Below are 25,133 nucleotides of genomic sequence, written 5' to 3'. Positions count from 1 at the left end.
TCCAGCGAAATAAGGTGACAGCATTGGGCAGCCATGGCAGGAACAATGTGCAGACAAGCCTTGACTGTGGTAGCAACTTTCACGATGTCACGTCAGGACTACATGGTCAGGCTTTTTCGGTTGCCCTGGAGACAAGGAATGGCAAGAATTCTCTTCATCATCCAATCATTAGCCGCTGGTGGCAGACACTGTCTCAGTTCTCGTGTCCTGTGCCTGTCATCTCTTTGGAAGGAGGCACGAGGTAAAATGGAAATGGCTCAACATAATGGCGGCAAATGCTATAAACAGGATTTTTAAAAACATGGGTAGGTGTCATGGAATCATCTCCAATCAGGTTTGGAAGGATGCACCTATTTCTAGAAGAGATAAGAATATTGCATGGGCTTGAACACAATGACTCATCATGATGGGAGATAGGTCATTTCACTTCAAAAACTGAAAACCATCTCATGAAGGGGGGGTGAGCAGTGAAGGACAAAGAAAATCAAATAGTGCAGTGGAAAGCATCTTAAGATCACTTGAGGCTGCAAGTGGAGTGAATGGATCTGCTTACAGAAAGTAGCAAGGCAACGGAGTGACCCACAGGAAGCCTTGATGCCCTCCGTGGGCTGATCTGCTGAGTCATGGGCTCACTCAGCTGCCTGGGTTTAACAAAGTGAAAACCCCTCGGACACCAAGCAGATATCCATATCCCTGTTTTCAAACTTAAGGAAAGGGAGTGAGATGTAGACACGATGGGCACAAGCAAGTCCTCTCTCATCCAGACTGGCTTTGGAATTTGTTGTAAGTCCATGTCTACTCCCAAAGACCCTGGTATTATAAAATCACTGTTGGTCAAATGAATCAGCTAAGTTTTTCCAAGAGCTCCCACCAGAAACAAGCGGACCTACTCAGGAGCCAGCCTGTTTGCTTACTAGGACTCTTAGCTGGATTTTAGGATAGCCTTTGATATATCTGCAGATACCACACTGCCCTTCATCTAATCCTATGCCCAAAGTAGCTTAAGGTATCTTGTACCAACCAAGAAACCCTATAACCCAGGGTCAGAGGTTCCGTTTGGTTTTGAATTGGTCTGCAAATACCTTTGTCTGGCTACACACGGCAATACTGTTGCCTTACCATCATACAAGACTTTAATCCCCCCTTTGGATGACACTTGTGCTTTGATGTGCCATTGGCTATCAGAGACTCTATCGTGAAACTGTTCTCCGTAAGACCACACTGGAGCGCTAGGTCTTAGGTCCATGGAGTTACATGTTTGGAGAATCATGAACCATATAATTCAATGTACAGATGAATTAATAATCTGTCTGCAAAAATTCCACATCCAACACCATCCACACATTGAAGAAATGTCTTCCTTTTTGTTCTATCATGAATCAAATTACTGGCACATCTGTGATGTATCACTTGAAGAAAATACAAATCTCAAGCCTCAGGCTACGCGACTAGCACAATTCTTTTTATGATATTTTAGATGTGTACGCTTAAAATTGTTCCAGTCTGTTCTCCTTCATTAGAAAAGCATTTTTAGAGGGGTACCTGGGTGGCTCAGTCGATTAAGCATCCAACTCTCGGTTTCGGCTCAAGTTATGATCTCAGGGTCATTAAGATCAAGCCCTACATCGAGCTCCATACTCAGCACGGAGTCTGCCTGAGAGTCTCTCCCTCTGCCCCTCCCCCTGCTCTCTCTCTCTCTCTTAAAAGAAAGACAGAAGGAAGGAAAGAAGGAAAAGCATTCTTAGAGCGAAATAAAGTCCTGTAGGCAGCATCCATTTGAAAGGAAACTCCATACATCTATCTCTCAACTTATTTTCCAGTATGAGTTTCTGGTTCTTTTAGTACCAAATCCTCCATCCAATATTTAAACTATGAAAAGCAGCACATATATGGAAAAGTCTGGAAGCAATGCATTTGAATTCCATTTGCACATTTTGCATTTATCCATGTGCATGGCACTCTGCTCAGTGCTGTAGATATGCATAGATATGAGTACTCATTCAACATTGTTACTTTGAATGTGTTATGCTCAATTAGCAGAGAATTTGGGGATATTGTTTAATGTTGTACTTAATTATGACATACATGTGTCTATCAGATATTCACGTAATGTTCTAAAAGGCAAATAGATTATTTTGTTTGGGGGTTTATCTAACAATAATTTTTCTTTTATTAAGTTTTTTGTAACAAGAAAATTGCAACATTCTTTTATAAATATTACAGTTTGAATCATACATAAGCTGCCAGAATAAATTATTTATACCAGTAGACTTATGAGTTTGTAGTGTGAGGATGTGTTCGCCCCCTAAAGTATTAGAAAATTATGAATCTAATACTTTGCCATAGTATCTAAGGAAGCAGAACATTAATTTCTTAGCTTTTTGTGTTACGAGTAGTGTAAGGAAATTTTTCTGGACTTGTTTTTCATTTATATATCCCAGACCCCTTAATGATACTAGACAATGAGCCCATCCCCAGGATGGTATGTTTCTATCCATAATATTCAAGGAAAAGTCTCAGTTTCCTTTCCTTTTAAAAGTTGATCTCACTTACTCAAATAGCTCAAGAACAGATATATTAATTTCTAACCTGTCCTTATATGAAAGTTTGGGAGTGTTATTCACCATATGTCTAATGTCAAATATTAAACAACACGGTATAATAAAAAGCTAGTTCAAAATCCCCTTACTTTCAATCTATTAGTCAGATTAATGGGGATGGCACATCAGTTCTACTGTTATACCACTCCAGTGGCAATCTTCTTAAAATTAGGAACTGCCAATCTGGGGGAAGCAGAAGAACCCTATATCATTTTAAATTTAACTTTAGCCTGCTCTGAAGCCATTAGAGACGATTAAAGGAGATCTCCAGCCATTTTATTCAGCCCAGTAGTCTTCAAGTTCAAAAGGTAAAAAGCACTTTTCACTATAAATAAACTGAGAGACAAAATTATTTTCAATGAAGTTTCAATTTCAGTGAAAATAAAGTAGGTAATTACGTTGGCTATTACTGAGGTCACTGCCTTCATTGACCATCTGGCTTAAAACTAAAAAATAGGTATCATTTGTGACATGGACAGAAATGAGCAAAGTGTCCACAGCTTCCTCTTTTAAAGACCTGCAAATTCAGTTAATTCACATATTAACAGTCTTCAAGAAACAGTTACCGAAAAAAATAGCCTGATGGCCTTTTTGAACCTGAACAACTCACAGGAAAGGAAAAAAAAAAAATAGAAAGCTGTGATATCTTACCATTACCATTACTATAGTTATAGTTTCTATATGCTGGGCCCTGTGTGATGGCATGCATAACACTTTTGCATGCCGAAAACTAGTAGGCCAAACTTACCACTCCGATTTCTATAGTTTTCCTACATATATGGAATCCTATTTATTGGATGTAAACGTCATTTTCAAGTTGGAAATGTCATTCCCTAGTAAGGAATATAATTTAATTTTTGCCTAATTTTGCTCTACTTTCTATAATTTCAAAAGGCATCAAAACAGTTTAGAAAGTTGGGAGACTGCTGTGTTAAAGTCATTCTCAATGCATATTGCGTATTTTTATTAATCTCTTTCACTCTTAAAAATGTCATTATTGGATTTTGTATAGCATTGGCTCACATATCTATTATTACCTGAGCTGTACCGAAGAGAAAAACGTTAGAGCAGTTTATTGCCTATTTTAGGCAGCTTTGCAAAGACGTAGATACATCGTTCAAGAAGAGTGAGTTAGAAATCGGATTAATTTGGTTTGAGTCTTAGACTAGGATAACTTTATTCCTATATCCTTTTTGAAATCCAAAACTTTGCTTTAAAAAAAAAAAAAAGACAAAAGAGGTTCTGTTCTGTTGTGTTCTTGTTTTCCTAACACACAGGCCACTAGCTTCAGGTTATGCTATTCATTCAGCCTCTAAATAGAATGTATACTTTCTGAAGATCCCATTCTCTGTGTTCACTGCTGTTGGAGAGGTTTGCAAACACCCTTGCCAGGAGACATAGATGTCAGCGTGAGAAAACGAAAGGCATGGTGGGGTGGGAGCAAGGCAGGAGTGGAAAATAAGTTGCCAAGAGAAGAAAAGCTGTACTTTCAATGGGAGTTATTTCTATTCAGTCAAGTCTTACAAAATTATTCACAGTAGAGATTAATGATTCCTTACAGATAGGGGTAGGCCTTAGCCTCCCCACAGTTTCTCCTGACAAAATCCATTATGCAGTGATGCTAGCGGGAAGCCAGCAGGGGACAGTTTGCTGAAACACCTTTGGGATGGAGCGCTTTAACCTGGAACCCGGCACCAAGGAGCTGTTCCAATACACCGTTCTGGAATGTTGAAGAAAAGGGTTCACAGCAGCATCTTCCCACGTAGCCAACAAGGTACCCCCAGGGCAAATTACTTGCTTGAGGATTTACCAGTGGGAGACTGAAACCCGCAAATCAGGATCCCTCCCGGCCCCCGGCTAGCCAGACGTACTCATGCATTGATGGGTTAGGACAGCGGTGGCTAATCTCTCTGCGCTTTGTTCTTTCCGCTTTCTTTGGAACACTGAGAGTAGAAAACAATTGGCTTTGCCTGGAGAGAAAAACCTCAAAACACAGTTCCCAGCACGAGTGTGCAGGCTGAGACCCACCCCGGCGTCACGGCTGGCTAGTCCTGGTTCTGGTCCTGCTGCTCAGCTCATTGCCCAGTGCCAAGCCACGTGCCGCTAAGCCGCGCGCTTGCGCAGTGCCAAGCTGGCGGCTCCGCAGGGGCAGGCTGGCGGGGCATCAGCAGCCTCTGTCACCGTGACCTCGCTCCTCTGCTCTCTTCCTCGGACAGAGGTGAGCTGATAATCATTTATCAGGCAGCACGGATTTTATACAATTTGGAATAAATTTGGCAATTAAGTCTCACAAAGAAATCCAATAGTTCCTATTTGGGATATGAAATTATTTCCTCTATGGCCCGTGGTATCATATTGACTTCTTACAAATATTTATATGCCTAGCGTCTTGACTGCACTGCCAGGGGAAAGGGCACTTCTATTGAAATAATAGCCGTAATTATTTGATAGTTTCTTTTCTTTTGAAGGCAGTACATCCTTCAGCTTTCACTTTTATACCAAACTAGAAATTAGGAGGTAGCCTCGCTGTGGAAACCGATGCTGGAAACTATCCATCTGTCATGAGGATTGATCTTTTCTCTGAGGGGAATTTTCTCCTGGATTGCCAAGTGCATAATATTCCCCTGGAGCGAGGCTGCATAAAACACCACCACTGTGACACGTTGGTGGTATTTAACTCTAGAGAGCCTGGCAGCCCGATGCGCTGGGGTGCTAACTGTGTTCTATAGTGATCTTTGCGTCTTAAAGCCCAGAAGTTCTGAAGAGTTTATCTAATCCTGGGGTAGGAGAGCAATTAAAATCCATCCCAGCCAGGAGAGCTTCCACAAAATCCATTATTCCTGCCGTATTTTTAGGCCCTTAAAAGAAGGATGCTGAGTGAGACAAGCCATGGAGAAGCCTACACTTTATTCAACAAACATGGATGGAGCGCAAATTCCGTGCCAGGCGCTGTTCTGGGTACTGAGGATATGGTAATAGGTAATATCTTTAATAATAAAAGATAGACGCAGACCCTGCTCTCAAAAGCTCACATGCTGGTGGGAGGCAGATGGGAAATAAGGAAGGGAATAAACAGTGGGTGGAAACCATTTTAGACTGGTAGTTAGCCAGGGCCTTTCAGAGAAGGTAACACTCCAGCTGATACCCAAGTGTCAAGGGAGAGCCCACTCTGGAAAGTTCTGAAGGAAAAGTATTCCAGATCGAGGAAACAATGTCCTGAGAAAGCCAGAAGGCAGGAAGGAGCTGAGCTGGCCCAGAAAATGGGAAGAAGAGTGTGGGTGGCACAGTGAATCGGGGGGAGGGCAGCTAAGATGAGTGGGAGAGGGAGATGTGCACCAGGTCACCTGTCCCCGAAGGCCAGGACCAGAGGTGTGGACTTTCTTCTAAGTGCAGTAGAAGCTTAACAGTAGAGTGCTTGAGGATATGGGGGTTTCGATTTAAAAATAGTAATTCTAGACAATAATAATAATAATAATTCTGGCTGCTGTGAGGACAATGAATGGTAGAGGGGATGAGGAGGGGAGAGCCAACAAGATTAGAACCAACAAGCCCACAGTAGTCCAGGCAAAAGGCTTGGACTTGGTTGGCAGCAAAGCAGGTAATGACAAGGGATGGATTCAGGACCTATTGTAGTCTGTGCCTCCTCTGCTGAGAAACTCAGTATTATATCTGAATTTTGAAGTGGTCGGCAACCACAATGTGCATTTTCTGTTTTCTGTTGCCCTCACCACCTGGATGCCTTGTAAGTGGTTTGTACCGGTCTCAGTGTGGTAGAGAAGGAAACACAGGGACAAAAGCAGTAGCAGTCGCAGCATTCTAGCATATGGGTGTAAAGCAGAGCAGTCAGACGAAGTGGCTGAGTCCACAGAACTGGCTGGGATCCCAGGCTCTGCCGCCCACCACCTGTGTGACTTTAGACATGTTATTTACCTTCCCTGGGTCTTTGTTTCTCAATCTATAATGAGACTATGAGGAGAAGAATACCTACCTTATGAGATTGCTGAAAGGATTCAATAAATTAAGGCATGAGAAGCACTTAGAATACTGCCGTGGCACAGATTAAGTGCTCAATAAATAAATGGTAGTTTTTGTCATTATTGTCTTTTGACTAAACCCCCTTCTCTACCCGCCCACCCCCCGCCACCCCCTCTGCAGGAAGAGGGGCTATATAGAGATTTTTTTTTTTTAATTTCTTAAGAGGAGAAGAGAAACTAATATTTAGGAAGCTCTTGCTGCCGGACAGATGTTTCATAGACAATTGTATCTCATTTAGACCTCTCTATCATCAAAATAGTTACCATTTATTGGTAAGCTTTTTACATGCGGTACCTAGTTGCACCTTCGGAAGCACTCTGCTAGGAAAGTATGTTGTGTCTGTTTTACCAATGTGGAAGGTTCAGGGAGGTTATTTGCCCTGCCACGTTCCCACCACTAGTGAGTGGAAGAGCCAAGATTTGAGCCAGCTTTGTATGACGTCACAGCCTTTCCTCTTTCTCCTAAAGAGTGGATTAGAGACAAACTATACCAGGCAACTTCCAGTTCTCTCTCGAATCTATCAAACAAACCAGGAAATTAGATTTCACCCTCACTTTCCCCCATGCCAGCCAGCTCAGATCTTCATTTGTGCCTTGGCTGGTTTCCAATCAAGAATGTCCCGAGCTAGATTCCTAGCGCAGTTAGCAAGCACTGATCATGCATTTTGATGTCATCAGGCAAGTGCCCATCATCAACATGAACTCATTATGTGCTTCGTAGGAAATAAACTGATGAAGGTTGGAAATCACTGAAAACCCTTTACTTTTTCATGTGTCATTCAATCTTCACATTATTCTCACATTAGTGCTCTTGGCAATATAATTAAGGGTCTATTGATGTTAGCATTGTAAAATAAATGCATATCACGTAGTTTATAACTTGATCATACAAACTCACTTATCTTGAAGTTTTGGCATAATTCTTCTTTACTGACTGAATTTTTATCATAAACATGCATCTTATTAGTTACGTAATACTGGAAAAAAATAATACACAATTTCAGTTCATGGTACCTTTGTGTCTTTGGGGTTTTTTTCTTATACTTGTTGCCACAAAACAAAATTGATGAATTAAAATAGCATACTAATAGGGGCGCCTGGGTGGCACAGCGGTTAAAGCGTCTGCCTTCGGCTCAGGGCGTGATCCCGGCATTACGGGATCGAGCCCCACATCAGGCTCTTCCGCTATGAGCCTGCTTCTTTCTCTCCCACTCCCCCTGCTTGTGTTCCCTCTCTCGCTGGCTGTCTCTATCTCTGTCGAATAAATAAATAAATCTTTAAAAATAAATAAATAAATAAATAAATAAATAAAATAGCATATTAATAACCCAGAATATTTATTAAGACATTCTTAGATATTTAAGCATTAGATCAAAAGAAAATCCAAGAGTTCTCATTGGAAACTTATTAAATTGTTGGAAAACCTCTGTTGCCCACTTCCTACTCTTGTGAATCTTTGCTTGCTTTGCAATCTGTGAATAAACTGCCCTGTTTTGTCTTGCCGAAGCCAGGCGAGCCATCGGCAAACCTTTGGATTAGAGCATTTGAACATTGTAGGGGGATTTGATGAGCATAAAGATCTGTAACCAACAGCATCATTAGCACAAAGGAATCGCCTGATTGAACAGGTCGGAGACCTGCCTGAAACACCCTAATAGGCTGGAGTGGTATGTGGAGTGGTATATGGAGAAGATGTGACTAGTTAAGGGCACCTGGTCTAGAAAGCAAGCAGTACATAGAAATGAGTGACTTGGACACACATGAAAGGTCTAACGCAGCAGTGACAGGGAGCAGGAACCCAGGGAAAGGGGGGTGAACGGGAGCAAAGAACTTTAGATTAACCAAGAGACCTACATGGAACAACTGGTACAAAACATTGAGAACCCCAGACGATAAAACCAGATAAAGTGACCCAGAGAGGATCACGCAGTGTGCCAAGCAGCACATCCAGCGACAAGAAACATGTGTGTTTGAGTCAGAGTCTTAGCCTTGGCCCCAGGAGAAGTCAGAAAGTTGAATTTGTAGAGTGCAAAAGCCTGTTCACCCTTCTGCCTTTCTTGATGGGGAATACATGAGATTTATTCATCCTTCTGGTCCTTGGAATAAAATAGCCACGATAGAAGCTAAATCTAAGATATAGTTTTAATTTAAGATTCTGAAGGCTTTCAACTTTAAGTACGATCCATACTCCCAAACAAGCAGAGCTGAAGACCTTCCACTCCCGCCCTGAGGCGGACCAGCACAGCATCTCTGGAGAGCTTTATGTGTGTAGTTCTCTCCAGGTCAACCCAGCCCTCATCTCCCTTCCTTCCCTGTCCTCCTTGACCCTCTCTCCTTGCTGCTGTCCTTTTCACCAAAGAATTAAAAGGAGCAGAAACAAAAGGTATTAAAAACGACTAAGGTAAGGGACACTGTTAAAACTGCTGTTTAGTTTAGTCAGTAATGAAACTCAGATTATTTTCAGTTATAGTCTCAGGAATGATTTAACTCTCACATGATCTTAAGAATGCAGAAATCGCTCGGAAAAAAACACCATGAAGACTCTCTTGTTATGCGCCAGGCAATAGAATAGACATTCCCAAAACAAAGATACAAGAGGTGTCAGAGGATACGTGTTTTCATGGAGGAGACAAGAAATGCATGTGGAGGAGTGTCTGTCGTAGGTTTTGAAGAGTCAAATAAGCCCTGACATTTACCGAAGGACTTTCTGTGTGTCAGGCCCTGCAGTGGTTGCCTTGTCTGTGTTAACCCATCTACCTAACAGTCCTATGAAGTGGATACCAGAAATTAAATGATCTGCATTTTATGAATGAAACAAAGATTGGTTGAGTGATTTCATGAGATCACCCATATTTGGTGGAGCCAAGGTTTAAATCCAGGCTGTTCAAATTGTATCTACATTTATACCTATGTCTAGATCTAGATCTGTCTTCCACGTCAGGACTGGGGTCTGAAGGCTGGAACAGTCCGAGAAATCTTCACGGTAGGGGTCATGCATGAGCTGGACTTTTAGAGATGGATGGGGAGTTTAGGGAAGGACACACCAGGAGCAGAGGCTCTGACTCAGGGGCCAATAAGTAGCAACCAAGGAGAGGAAGGCAGAATGGACTGATGGTTCTTGGGGTCAGAGGGGCCCAAGTTCTAGTCCTGCCTCTGCTGCTGGGGTGCTTGTGGGGCTTGGATAAAATCCACATATCTCTCATAAAATGGAAATAATAATAATAATAATACTTATCCTGCCAGGTTAGTGGAGAATTTGGCAAGATGACATGCAAAGATATCTTAATTATAATTTAACTTATTTGTGTGTGTGTGTGTGTGTGTGTGTGTGTGTGTGCCTGCTCATTTAAAACAAGTGAGTAGATTAACCAGGATTGGAAAGTTTATGTTGGGGAAGAAAAGCAGACAATGAGGAGATTCTCAGCACATCGTGGGGGATTCTGAGCACAAAATTATCCAATGAGTGAAAGGTGTTGTAAGCTCTGTGAGAAACGCAATCCGCCCATAGCACTCCTGCGCATTTGATTTGGGGAGAGAGAATAGACAGAGTGGGAAGGTATTTTAGAAGTAGAAAGGAAGCAATGGGTATGAAATACGTGATTTTTTTCTATAAAATTCATGTATACATCCACTCAAGAATATCCACTCAGATATTCACTGATGACAACAGTACCAGGCGCTGTTCTAGGCACTGCATTACAACAAGGAACAAAACAGCCAAAATCCTGATCTTTGTGGAGTGTATATTGTAGAATAACTCCTTACTAATATAAAAATATATATATTCAAAAATAAGAATAGGAAATGTCGAAGAAAGTGAAATGTGTTAGAACAAGATATTTTCAAAGCCTGTTGTGTGATTTCTCTTTAACCAGCCCACCCAAATCTTGTTCATCCCTGCTTAATCTCACCTTGGATATGCCTTAGCCTGCTTCAAAGAGGAGGGCTAACATCTTTTCACTGTGTTTTAAATAATGTTCACAGTCTCCCAATTGTATCCAAAGCAATTCCTACTTGTATTTTCTTTCTGCTGCTGGATCTGAACGCCCTGGAAGGCTCGGCTTGCTCGCTAGCCTCTTGATTTTGGGCTAACTAGCTCACCCCTCTCCCAAGACACAAGAGCCGAGCTTTTCCTAGGAGAAGCCTGAAAACACCCTCCTCTGCACCTGCAATGACTCTAGTTCTCCTTTTCTGGTCATCCATTCTGGATTTGTTTTCATTCTTATGCTGTTTTCTTAACCTTAAAATTAAGAAAACGTTCTTTGGGATGTCAAGAAAGAACCGAGTACCTTTCCCTTCTGCCTCACGTTTGAAGTTTAGTTTTAGTAAAACCTATGTTGCGTAGAATTATTGAAGTCACTCATGAGCTCGCCTGGCATCCCTGTCTTGCCTAAATGTTTTCCTCAGGAAGTGCTTTTGTCTGTTTTTCTCTTCATTAAAGAAAAATGAGCAAATAGATCTTCTCTCCGACAGGTAAGCAGCTGTTTTTTCTATGTAAGGAACTGTAGGCGTGAAAGATGATTTTTTTTCCAAATCCACAAGTATTTATTAAGCCCCAAAGAAGCTAGAAATTATTAACGATGAAAATGAACCAGAAGACACAAGAGCACACCCTGTGTGAAGTCGTTCTCTAAGGAGACGTAAATCCATGAACCTAAACACATAAACACCATTTCCGTGGCTCTCCCAGTCTGGGTATTTATTGCAAGACTTTGAGCAGTGCTCACGCTTACAAAACTCTTAATAATAACCATTGAGCTGAATGATCTCTCATGCTCACAACATCTCTGAGATGCCTCTGTTAACAGATGAAAAAAGAGAGACTCAGAAATTCAGCCATGAGTGGTGATGTCAGTATTCGAACCCAGACTTTTAGACAACACCAGGGTAAGCAGTGAAATACTAAAGTTTGCTGTTCAAATTCGGGATGTCTCGGGAATGTATCAATGGGAAAGGACAATGTGAGTTGCAAGGAGTCACCATCGACTTTATCGAGAAGGTATGCTTGTGACTCATCTGTAAATGTAACCCCTTGTCCCTTCTGAACCTCACTAATGTATTTGAGAACACTTACATGTTTGGTCTCTGGTGCAGTGGTGAAGACATTTTTGAAAATTAGTAGTCATTTTTACTTGGAGCTTGGCCTCCCTAAATGACTCATGTCATCATTTTGCACATTCTCTTGATTCCATGATGTTGTTTTCCTCACCTTGAATTTATTGACACCAATTCATTTTGCCTTGACATTGGCATTAACAGGGAAGTGGCTTTGTTTCATCCTATCATAAAATCACCTCCCAAGACTTGGTTCGACATTGTCAGGAGGTGGTTATGGTGACAGCAAGGCCACAACAGATAAGAGTGAACTACAGTGATTCCCAGGAAAAAAAAAATCATTAAGAAAAGTTACTGCTGTGTGATTTCAGTAACTATTTGTCATACTTAAATATCCCCGCTGTTTAAAATCCTAAGAGGGCTTGGACCATATTTAGAACACTCCTGCCAAGTATATATAGGAAAAATTAAGTCTCTAAGGAGACATTTAGCTATAGTTTGACAAACAGGAACCTCAAATTATATTTTAGCTTTACACAGTGCTCAAAGGCATCGAAATTCTGTCTCAAAAAAAACCCAAAACACATGCATGTGAATTAATGACACAATTATCTCCTTTCAGTCACAGATAGTCGGATTCTTAATGCCAAGTATCAAAGGCCTGTAGTATCGCTCTTCCTCCCCCTCAGAATGTGGACTGTTTCACAGATTTGCCTTCAGCTATATGGATCGCCTTTCACAATTCCCACGTCCTTTCAAAGAACACCAAATCTTTTTACCTGCATTCTTCTCTGTGCCTGTGACAGTCTCTCGCCTCCATCCCAGTTCCATGCGGATTTTCCTTTAGCCCATGTTGTGGATTTAACAAGATACCTTCCAATTAAAAAAAAAAAAGTCACTCATTCCTTCAGGGCCATGTCTTTTCCACCTTCATATGACTGGCCTGCCAAGATTATAGGAAGAGCCAATACATTTGGCCTAATGAAAAACGAAGGGGGTCTTTCGGATCACTTGGCTCAGCGAGCCACTCTTGCTTCTTCCCCTCCCTCCTACCGTTCCGCAGACATCCTCTGTATCATTGAAGGAAGAAACCCCAAACAAGTCACCATTCCCTTCCTGCTAGTGTTCTCCCTCAGGAAAACAGGTATGGGAGAGCTTGACAAGTCATGGGATACAAGCTGAGCTGCAGTGTCAACGCTGCCCAGCACTTTTTCCAGGTGTCTGCTGTTAGCTTCCTCTCCTGTTCCCTCCCAAATAGTTCACCACTGCCCTCAAGATCTCACCTTCTCTCCCTCTCCTTGTGCTCAGGAGCTAGCCTTCCCTCCTACTGCCCAGAAACTAAGGGAGGGCATCAAGAGACAGTTCCCTCCACTTCCCGCTCTCCAGCCTATAAGCTCTGTATTTCTGTGTATGGAGACCTAGCTACCGATCTACTTGTCTATCTACAAATAGTAGGTATATGCCCACCGTTCAGAAAGAGGCAGACATATGTTATTTGTGTGTTCGGTAAATAATTCTTTGGGCATCAATTTGGTGCAGGGATAGTGCTCGATACTAACATAACCACAATGAGCACGTCAGACATAGCACAGACACGTCCAAGGGGAACCCATCGGAGGCTCCCGCAGACTCAAGTGGCATGAAATATGTTTTCTTTCCGTGCAGTTAAGCTGGACTTAGAGCCCCTATAATGAAACAGTAGTGGAAAATTCCATCACAGTCATCACTGTGATCTGCCAATGTAAAAATGTCCGTTCATCTAGCATCATCTGTACCAGCTAACACTGAGTGGGCCCTCGGGCTACCCATCCCTTTAGCTCCAGAGTTCTGCTGCTTCCATCTACACCCGACGCTGTGTAGTCTTGACAGCACAAGGAATCCCAGTGTCTGGGACCCTCTTAGGAATTACAGGATTGTGTAGGAACTCTTCCATCTTTCCTGAGATGATTTTGGGGGGGGGGTGTGGTTTCAAGTTTTTACTTAAATCCCAGTCAGGGAACATACTCTGGGATAATTTTTGTAGACATTTAAGATAACTGGTAGTTTGACTAGAAATATATATGAATGACACAAATACTGAAATATGGCAAAATTTGGTCACATGGATCATTTCTTACGTGAATCACCTTTATCATCTCAGTAAAATATGCCTTTTGTTTTCTCAAGTAACAACAGTTCCTTTTATTAACACTTTTAATATCTTCAAAGGACCATGTATTTATTCTTGGCAATTTGGAAAAAGTGAAGAGTCTAAAGATGAAAATTAAAGTCACAAAAATCACCTGCACTCCCGCCAGCCAGAGCTAAACCCTGGTGCCATCTTGGTATGGTTTGTTCCTGTCCTCCCTCCAAGGTCTGTGTTACGTAAGCTGCGTGTAGAGGTCTATGTCTGTACTTAGGGGGGATCGTGCTGGATGAATATTTGGGCTGTTTTCCTCCTGACATCACGTCCTGCCCTTTGAGACAGCTCTTTATACCCTGATGTGTGTGCCATCTTTCACCTCGGGCAAAAAGAGTAGAGGCTGCGCCTTTTTATTAAACTACACAAGTGCGTTTCCTGATACCAGATGAGAAACTCTGTGATTTCTCAGCACCGTTTTTATGAGCACCTTGCCTGTGTCTGTGTCTGAAGGTGTTGACCTAAATAGGATTTCAATACATCATTAACGATCGCTTTGGGAAAAGGTGCCCAGCCTTTGGCTTTGTGGGATTCTCAGTGAATTCATTCTTTCTCAACATCAGCAAAGGCTTTTTTTTTTTTTCTTCAGGTTGCAAAGGCTGAAAACTTTGGGGGTGTTTGGGCAGTGCCTCTTGCTCCTTCATTGGAATCACCTGTTATTTCTTTCGCGCTAGCTGGGTTACTGCCTACTGCAAAAACAGGCGTCTTCAAAATAAGCGTGGCTTTTTTTTTTTTTTTTATGATGTTTTGAGTAGTGTTTCCTTTGACGGGACAAGAGCAAGTGTCACTCCCATAATCAGTACTTTGAGATTAGATGACTATGAATAGAATGGCTTCTCTCTAGTGTCAGAGCCTGCTGTATTTGATTACCCAAACACGTCTACACCCGGCTGACAGCTCCCACATTGGTCCCTACAGCCCCTTCAGCTCTGCTCCTTGGCCTCATGACACTGAAACCCAGTAGGATGGATGCTGTCACGTGGGAATCATGCCCCCAGCACCACTGTCCCCAGATGGATCTAAACACAGACAGCAGTGGAGGTTGGGAGCAGGAAGGCAAGGGTGTTTCCAACCGATGGCCTCTGGGTTACAGTCTAGATACTGTTTGCATCTGAGCCTATGCCCTGCCTTCCCAAAGCAGAAGCTAAAGCTGGGCTCCCTGCGACCCTGAAAACACACCTTCTGTACTCTGATTGGTGCAGGAGAATGCACATTGAGTGAGAGCACACAAATCACCTTTGAGAAGACAGGCACTGCCCCTCCAAGCTGGCCTCGTGAAACCTTGTGAAGGACACAACAGCTGAACACAAATATTCAAGAACTGCATGTTTGACCCCACGCTGTCTCAAGATTCATACCCACAGAGGACATACACAGATGCTGTGTTTGAGGGAGGACATTTGCTTCCGTTTTCACTTGAGCACCTTGAATTGGATAGGTAGTGACGAACTCCTTATCTGGCCTGGATAGGAACAAGCACCCCACTCTTCTACCCCGGGCTTCTAGCACTCGGGGTGGGTGGGGGTGGGGAGATGGGGAAGGTGTTGAACATTAACAAAATATTCTTAGGTTGTGTTTTATATTTTTTAAAGCACCTCCACATAATTCACCTTGAGGTTCCCAACATCTGGGAGGTGGGTGAACAGGAGAAGTGTTACTATTCTTGCTTCAGAAGGAAGGAAAGAGAGGCACGTAGAGGTGAAACGATTTCCCCAAGTTCACGCGGCCCATTAACTAAAGAGACCTGACCTGAATCACAAGTTCTCTTCACCTCATTCCCTCAACACCACCTCATGCTTCTAGTACAAGTCAGGGGAAAAACTATGCCTGCTCCATGGGGCACCAGATAAGATGGACGGGCAAAACCAATCAAGCCAAAACAGCCACCCAAGTCATCACCAAGACTCATAGTATTGGAGAAGTCCAGCCTCTTAAGATGATAGGCTCCCCACGAAAAATATGCACACAAATCATAAAGTTCAAGAGAACTTTAGAAATACCTACTTCAAACTCTTTCCCTAACTTTCTAGCTGTCATTGGAACGTAAGCTCCACAGAAGTGGCTACATTGTCCACGTGGCTCCCACTCTGTTCCCATCATCTAGAACAGTGCCTGGCTGGGCAACGGATGGACTGATGGGTCGATGTCACTGAGTGGCTTCATGATATGTCCAAGCCCTCACAGCAAAGGGATGGCTAGTCAGAACTAGAACCCAGGTTTCATGACTCTTGATCAATGTTTTCTCCGCTGTACCACGTCGCCAGTCATAGCAAGACATAAGTGAGAAAAGATGGGGGGAAATCACAAAATGCCATTAGACCCCAGTCTGCAAAGATTCTGCCATACCCCAGGAGCTAACCTGTAGTCTCAGTTATGTATCTCACAGCTCACAACTTTGTATCACAGCCGCCAAGGCTGAATAAATGGGTCATAATCATAGTTCTTTATCTCCCTGCCACAAAATCTCAAATGCCTAAATCAGACCTGAATGTTGCACACATGCCTTTGTTATTAGCCTGTTTGGTAGAGGTTATTCACTCTTTGACGTTTCTTTGAAAAGGACGGGAACAATTTGGAACATCTTTCCCTCGGCAATCCTGGGCTCGTTTCAGGTGGGGAAGGTAGAGGTCACTTTATTAATACAACCATCAAGGAAGGCTGTCATGGCAACGCATTGCATCGATCCCTTGAAGTGCCTGAGACAAAGCCAAAAAGAGAAACTTTCAAGTCTATAAATACAGATCCAGCATTGCTCAAGCATAGCAGCTCACTGACAGGGCGAACCTAAATGTATAGCTTTGAACAAGACCCAAACACAGAAAAGAAAACTTCCCTTTTGTAATGCAAGGGATCGTCATGACCATAACGGGGATAAGTGACCCTTCAGGCCACCAAAGCAAAGAAGAATAGAACAAGCAGCAACACTAAGTTCTGGCTGGTGCCCATTTTGAGCATAGGGATCCCTCTCCATGTCTGCTTTTCCATCCCTTCCAGAAAGGACTAACAGAAGGGAAAGGAATCAAGGTCTCATCATTCACGTTTTGACAAGAGATTGCAGTTTGGGAAAAGGAAACGTGTATGACAATCAAGGAACCCACAAAAAACAAGTTAAAGAATTGAATAATTTAGCCACATCCCTGTGGCTCGTTATTGAAGCCAGAGAAAAAATAAGAAGGGAAACAGGGAGGAAGAAATGCCGCTCATTCCTATTTTTTCACTTTGAAAATTCTGAGTGTTTTTATAAACTCATAGCAACTGTGGAAGCTTATTTATCTTCTATTGTGGCTTGCTTACTGAAGCTGCGATCGGAGCTATTATAACACCTTGCCAACTACAGCCTCTCCACCGGGATTCCACGCTGCATCTTTAAGCCGCGTAACTGTTTGGGTCTAACATTAATACTCTAACCTTATCTCTCAGGGGCCACAGATCATTCTGGTCGCTCCACTTGAAAGCGTTCCTAATATTGAAACGTCAGGGGGTTATAGGTTCTATGGTGCGATATTAGACACACCCATAAATGACTTATTTTTATCAGTGGTAAAAGTATCCTTTAGAATACAGTCAAGCTAGTAGAAGGTAGGATTAGCTTTTCTGGTATCTAAGGATATTTTCTCATAATAAACATAATGGTGTCTAGCAAATAACAATTTGCCCCCAATAGTGGATCAAGTGTCGTGTAAGGGATTTAAAGAAAAACCTTCCCTGTTTACGGAGATCACACGCCCTTAGATTATCAACAGCAATGAAGAAACAATCAAGACATGTTTAACGTAAATACTTGCCTACATAAGGTCAGAGGTTTCAGTTTGAGACAAACCCACACAGAGGGGCACCAAGTAAAGGAAGTGATACTGCAAGGCGTGTGTCGGGTAGCACTCAATCCTGCTGGACTTGCGATCTGTGATGGCATGCTAGATGGACTGGAGATAGTGTCGGGATTGTGAATGGGTGCTTATCCTCATGTCAGTTCTACCAGCTGGTGGTGGAGACCGGAAACCTTATGTTGCGACGAGTCCTGAAGGCAATCCGTGGCAATGGAGAGAGCGCCATGATTAAGTAACTGCCTTCTACGAAGAGGAAGGGAAAGGACGGCATATGTAACCTATTTGCTATTCTCAACCCAGACCTTTGACATTTTTGGTTGCATTTTATGGATGAGCTGATTGGTATTTGGAGCTCTGCCAGAATGCGGTAGGAGTCTAGAAGATGTGAGATTTAATGCTATCAACCTACACCCCTGCTTAGTCACAGTGAGGTATGAAGGCGGAACAGCTGGTCAGTACAAGAGACAATCCACTGCGGATTACAAAGGTTATTCAGATTGTCCCGAGGAACATAAGACGCGCACAGCACGCCACCATTTACTATGTTTCTCCTCAACGTTCTTTTCTACGTAAAGAGCAGGAATCTGCAAATCAGGAGCCCAATTCTAGCTCTAGTTCTTCCCTAAATTGCTTTCAGTTTCCTCATCTAGAACTTGTCTAGTTCCTGGAGTTTCCCCACCCCCCGATTTTACTATTCCTAACAGAGCAAGGTAGAACAAATTAAACAACGAGGGTGATTTGGGTTCCTCTCTCCTATTCTTTCATTGTGAGCAGTGCTAAAGGTCTGTCTGAAATCCCAGCCTTCTGTATTTACACCCCTCCAAGGACAATCCACTCTTATATTTCAACTTCAAGTATTTATAGTCGCCTCTAATTCCCATGGCTCTGCACTTAAAAACTCACTATCTGTGATCTAGAATCACCAAGACATCTTCACTTCCCTTTGGCCAGCAGTTGTAAGGACAACCGCTCCTCTTCATTGCTATGGCTGACACCCCGATCCAGAACGTCATCATTTTACCATCGACATTAACCGAAGAGGAATTCATGGCGGGGGGGGGGGCTGTCTTGTGCATTGTGGGATATTTAGCAGCATCTCTGGCTTCTGTCCACTAGAGGCCAGTAGCATGCCCTCCCCTGGGGTGTGACAACCAAACATCAGCAGACATTGTCAAATGTCCCCTGGGAGACAAAATTATCCGCTGTTGAAAAGCACTATTTTAGACTGACAACCAAAGACCTCTGTTAAATGTTAATTCTTTAAATTTCTCCAATCCTTTTTTAAATTATTCCAAAATCCCTTCTGTCAGATTCAATCAAGAACATGTAATGCTTATTTTGCAATTTCCTTCACTCACCCCAAGGTGCCCTTCCTCACACTCTTCCAGTCTGTTTATTTATTCCTAGATAGAGTCACCCACAGCAGGAGGAATTCCAGGACTGGTTTATACCCTCATAGGATCACTGCTTTTTGTTGACATCTTTTCTTCTCAGGACCCTTCTTGATCTTTCACTCTCTTCCTGTGGCCTCAATGCTGATATTCTCCAGTGCTCTATCTGGAGGCTTCATTTGTCCTTGCTCTATATTCTACCAAGATTAGGTCTTCTATTCCCTTCACTTCACGTTTTGTAACAATGACCACCATCACTCCTGCTCCAAACCTGTATCTCCAGGTTGACCTACCTCCTGAATGGTTAACTAGTTTTTCCAACTAAGAACAAGACCCCTGCAGAAGAGCCTATAGACCCCTCAAAGTCAATAAGTCCAAAAAAGTGCATTTTCTTCCCTGCCCAAAGTCTTCCTCCAATCTACTTTCCTTAACAAATTTTATTATGATGCATCCAAATACTGAAAACAGGAACCTCAGAATCTCTCTTACTCACTTCAAATCACCTGCGTCCAAATCAAGCCCCCTTCTCTCCCCATTGCTCTAACCAGACCCAGCCCATTCTACTGAAGCATCTGGGCCCCTCGCCTCCAGTCTGTCCCTTCTCTGGCCAAGCCTCCCCTGTCTCTCCCCCCTTTAAAACACCACCCTGCTTGTGGGTCTTTGACAGCTCCCCATATCCTATTATCGAAACTCTGTGTTGTGTGTCATGTAGAAGGTACACAACCAGGCCACAGCCTACCTTTCTAGTCTCCATGCTCCCTGTGCAGATCCACCATCCAGCCACGCCAGTCCATTCACCATCCGCTGATGCGTTCCATGCATCTCTCACTCAGGCTCCTGTCAGAAAACTGAAACCGCACTAGGCATCTCAACAGAGAGAATTCATTAAAGGAAACAATTAAGCAGGTGTTTTGGAATTTAGAAATGAGAAGAGGACACTGAAGTCCCTCAGACATAGTAGGAACCGTGTAAGCAGGGAGCGGCACCACTCCTGGACAGGGGGATCACAGGAAAAAGGATGGGTTATTAGAAACTGAAAGGACAGAGGGGAGACCCCACAAACGGGGGGGACATAATGCCCAGCTGCTGGCTGTATGGTACCTCTGAAACCTGGGCAGCGCCCCTTGGAGCTGAGCTCAAACCTCTAGGGAAGGAATGCTGCTGGGTTGGTGCAGGAACCTTCTAAGGGGGAGAATAAAGCTGGTTCTGCGTAAAGCTACACATGGGAACCTAATGCTGCTGCTGGGGCGAAGGGCCAGCCTGGGGCAACACTGTTAGGAAGAGCCATCAAACGAAAGGAAGGAAATCCCTTCACCTTCTCTGGGGCCTCTAGTGCCCCCTGTCGGTGGAAGCGGAGACAATGTGCAGAAAAAAAGGTGCTTTTAGAGTTGAGAGACACTTGCTTCATTACCAGCACTCTGCACTTGCGAGTCTCCCTGTCTGTACTCCTACGGTTTCCCCATCCATAATGCTCCTTCTACCACTATCTGCCTGGAGCGCACCATTGTTCAAATACAATCTCCTTTCTAGAATCTTTTCTAATCTTCCCCCAAATAATTATTTACACCAGCATCTCAGTTCCCCTAGCATTTTGCAAATACTTCCTTTATAGTCTTTTTTTGTATCACAGTTATTTCTGCATGTTCGTTTTATTTGTTTTCTGCCAAACCATGAGCTCCTTTAGGGCAAGGAGAGTTAACAACCGCACACTCGAGTGGGGTGCCTGGCACGCAACAGTTGTTGGCTGCGGTGGAGGGAGCTGATAAAGGCATGCTAATGAAATTATTATTGGATCATGTCTTGCATATATTTTATCTCCCCAACCAGACTTGAACTCCGTAAGAGCAGAGATCATGCTTTATCTTTTTTTATCTGTTCGTGGTGTTTGGTACAAGACGTCATATGCTGAAGAAGAGCTCAGTGATATTTGTTACCACCTAGTTTATTCATTGAGCACCACAAGTTAGGCTCAAAAAGACATGAAAACGAAAGATAAATTTATGAATGGCAGGTAAGATCTGTATTCAGGTTCAGATGTGCTTCTCCACATGATTCCAACAGAAGGCTGTCCATATCGTGAGGTTCTGCGTTTGTCGAATAGCACAATCGGAGACTGAATGTGAAAGTCTTACAGTGAATTCTAAAGTAATGAAATATATTCTAGGTTTGATTTTTTCTGTTTATCTCTTACAGAAAAAAAATGTACTTCCCCAACCCATGATATTATGAATCCTGGGTTACATCTGTTCCTTGCCCAGTTATTGAATTTCTCACATTCACCAGCATCAACTAGCAGATTATTTAAATGTAGGAAAGGTATTGGATTTTAACTTAATCACCAGCTTCTTGGAAAAAAAATAAAAAGAAAGAAAGAAACCTCTGTTCAACAACTGATTTACATTCAAGTCCAAGAAGAAAAATAGCTTTTTTTTTTTAAGGGGAGCAATATTTAATTAACTATTGATTTCTTCTCAATTATTCAAGGCAAGCAATTATCGATATTGATAGAATAGATATTTCCCTACCTCTGGTGCCCAAATGAAAGGAAATATCCCATTCAGCAATCTGCTGCCTGGAACAAGAAATGCTGAGAATCTTTTAAGTTTAAATGGAAACAGTTATTTGGATCTGTTTCTTCCATTGTTACCCCAATTAAACAGATATTTCCTGAAGTGTAAGCAAAACAAAATGCTGAAAGCCTATGGGTACTTCTCAAATTAACAACAACCGGTTTTGACTACTCTACACTTGTAGATTTTTGCCTCCCAGCTACAGCTCTTGACATTTTTAACCATGACACATAAAATACTATAATTTGGGTCTAATATTCAAGCTTTCTACCGCCCAATGAGAGGCAGCTTCTCTAAGCATTAGAGCCCCTGCAACACCACCTTATAATATGTCAATATTTGGAGCCTGAAGGATCTCGTGGGCCTTACTAGTCACTTCTGACATTTGCAGACAGAAAGTGTGGGTACTTTTGAAAATTGTACCAATACATTATGCAGCTGTCTTGAGGTCACCAAGGAATTTTTGTAGAAGAAGGTGAAACGAGGCCCCGGTTAGGGTGCTTTGTTATGAACTCTGTGAGTGCCCACTACCATCTTCCCTCAGCTCATTTGCACACAGGGCATTAGCACGTTTGCATTGTAGGAAACTTCTTTTGAGAGTGACATGACTTCTGAACATGATTAATGGACAAGCAACATTCTCTATTGAATTACTACTTGGGAGATATTTTTTTAATACTTTGCACTTGATAGTAATATTAAGTGTGTGCATGTGTGTGTGTGTGTAATTCATGTGGTACCCCTGGGGAAATTTGACCATGACATTTTTTTAAAAATGAAAAATGTTATAACTTATAAAAATCTACTTTTTCTGCTCTGCACCTACCCCCCGCCCCGCTCCAGAGTGGTTCTGTATATTAAATGCTTAAGCAGCATATGTTGCTGGGAAGTGTTCTTGGCTCTTTTACTCTTTGTTGTTATTTTAATTTCCCTGGGTTCTATTTAACATTCTGCTAAATCAGTGAAACCTTGATTATCTAAAAGAATAGGAGGCATGGAATTAATGAGGATAACCAGAACTTTGAAATAAGTAATTATTAGAGATGAAAATTACATGACAGGGACCATGAATGAACTTTAGTATCTGGAATTACTTGCTTGATTTATTCAAACAGATTCTATTAATTGACGGACATAGTGAAATTTTGGTAATCAGGGTCTCATCACTGCATTTTTTTATGACTCGGGGAAATCAAGGTAACCTTGGACTCTACTTGCCATATTTACAAGGCAATGAATATCCTAATAGGCTGTCAGGGGCAAATACCACTGCTCGTCCTCACTCTCCTCCCATGAAACCACTTTCTCTCTTCTGACCTGGCTGCCGCCTGCCTGGAGCATGCTGCCTGCCCCCTGTCCCATTCCCTCTCTCCTCGAGCTTCTTCTCCCTTTGGCTCTGTCCTCCCGCATGCAGCCGTTGGAATCACCTGCAGGGAGAGTGGCCCACCCCCTTGGAGGTTCTTGGTCATTTTAGCAATCTTGCTTTGCATTTTAACTACCGTTCACCTGGCTTTAAAACTCTGCATTCTCCTATCGGGCACTTGCCCTTTAAAAACACAGGAGGTCACAACAGGTCCCAGTTCTATGAAGAGAAGATACTGCCAAACCAGGAGTATTCCATTACTTTGTACTCGATAGCCTGAAATGGACAATGATACTCTCCAAGATTGCAGCAAATATCTATGAGAAAAGGACAAATGTGATTAGAAAAAAAACAAAAAACAAAGGCAGAAAACTACATTTGTTTGGAAATTGGGAGTCACGTGCTTAGCTTGTGGCAGGGAGGCGGGGGAAACACAAGATCAATAGAGACTTTTTTAAGCTGAAACATGATGTACTCAATGAACTGAAATTGATTCTGCTTCTCCTCCCCGCGCCCCACCCCCACCCCCACCCCCCCGTTCTGCAGCGAACGTCTGCGACAACGAGCTCCTGCACTGCCAGAACGGAGGGACGTGCCACAACAACGTGCGCTGCGTGTGCCCGGCCGCGTACACGGGCATTCTGTGCGAGAAGCTGCGGTGCGAGGAGGCGGGCAGCTGCGGCTCCGACTCAGGCCAGGGGGCGCCCCCGCCTGGCTCCCTGGCGCTGCTGCTGCTGAGCGCGCTGCTGGGCACCGCCAGCGCTCTGCTGGTCTAAGCGCGCCACCGGCCACCAGCCCCGGCCGGGGCCCGCCGCGGGGGGTAGGGGGGGTGGCCAACGCGACCTGCAAGCATTCGCTCCCAACATAGGAAACACACACTCAGACACCCCCACTCCAACACCGTGTACAAAGTCAGAAGGCCTAACTGAACTAAGCCATATTTATCAGCCGTGGACAGCGCCTCCGAGTCAAGACTGTTAATTTCTGACTCCAGAGGAGTTGGCAGCTGTTGGTACGGTCACCGCAAGTCACATGGCCAGCTGCAGCGCTCATTGCCGACTGGGAAGGCTGCGACAGCCCCCCGAAACAGGAAAGACAACAAACAAATCAAGCAACCTTAAACCATTCGCTACTCTCCAGTGGGCTGCCCCAGCACCACCAGCCCCGTGTGTGGACCAACCAAATAGAAGCATTCTTTGCTGGCAGTGCACTGTGGGTATAAGGAAATCTGTTACAAGCTGCCATATTGGCCTGCTTCAGTCCCTGAACCCCTTCCAACCTGTGCTTTAGTGAACGTTGCTCTGTAACCCTTGTTGGTTGAAAGATTTCTTTGTCTGATGTTAGTAATGCACATGTGTACCAGCCCCTTCCAAAAGCTCAAGCCAGTCATACCCCGTATATCTTAGCAGCACTGAAGTCACTCCCAGTGCGAGCGCACACATCCACTGTCCAAGAGTGGCTCTAGGAAAAAAGAAAGTGTATCTATCCTTTTGTATTCAAATGAAGTTATTTTTCTTGAAATACTGTAATATGTAGATTTTTTGTATTCTTGCCAATTTGTGTTACCAGACAATCTGTTAATGTATCTAATTCGAAGCAGCAAAGACTGACATTTTATTTTGTCCTCTTTCGTTCTGTTTTGTTTCATTGTGCAGAGATTTCTCTGTAAGGGCAACGAACGTGCTGGCATCAAAGAATATCAGTTTACATATATAACAAGTGTAATAAGATTCCACCAAAGGACATTCTAAGTGTTTTCTTGTTGCTTTAACACTGGAAGATTTAAAGAATAAAAATTCCTGCATAAATGATTTCAGGAATCTGTATTGCAATTTCTTAAGATGAGAGGAGCAGCCACCAAGCAGTTCCACGCTCACTTTACTGGTGTCTATGTGGACTGAATACATTCAGCTGACGAATTTAGTACCCAGGAAGATGGATTGATGCTCACTAGCTTGGACAACTTCTGCAAAATATGAGACTATTTCCACTTGGGAAAAATTATAACAGCAAAAAAAAAAAAAAATCTAAACGATTGCCAAGATCATGCCAAAGCCTGTTGGCAGAGTACTAAGAGACTTCGATGTTTAAGTCATGCTATTTTCACAGATTGA

The 25,133-nt window shown here is 43.0% G+C and overlaps 1 protein-coding gene across 2 annotated transcripts in view; it reads left to right on the top strand.

The window, feature by feature from the left end:
• The window catches only part of NTNG1 (netrin G1), a 308,501-nt gene extending 283,671 nt beyond the window's left edge, over positions 1 to 24,830 (top strand). For both annotated transcript variants that reach the window (XM_040626969.1, XM_040626970.1), the window contains one exon: positions 23,566 to 24,830. In XM_040626969.1, the coding sequence (XP_040482903.1) occupies positions 23,566 to 23,795 (230 nt within the window). In that variant the 3' untranslated portion in view covers positions 23,796 to 24,830. The remainder of the gene's footprint in view (positions 1 to 23,565) is intronic.
• Positions 24,831 to 25,133: the final 303 nt, after the last annotated feature.

This window comes from Ursus maritimus, unplaced genomic scaffold (genome assembly GCF_017311325.1).
Source record: "Ursus maritimus isolate PB19 unplaced genomic scaffold, ASM1731132v1 scaffold_12, whole genome shotgun sequence".
Taxonomy (NCBI): domain Eukaryota; kingdom Metazoa; phylum Chordata; class Mammalia; order Carnivora; family Ursidae; genus Ursus; species Ursus maritimus.
The sequence above is the reverse complement of the archived record's forward strand: the minus strand, read 5'-3'. Positions and strand labels throughout refer to the sequence as shown.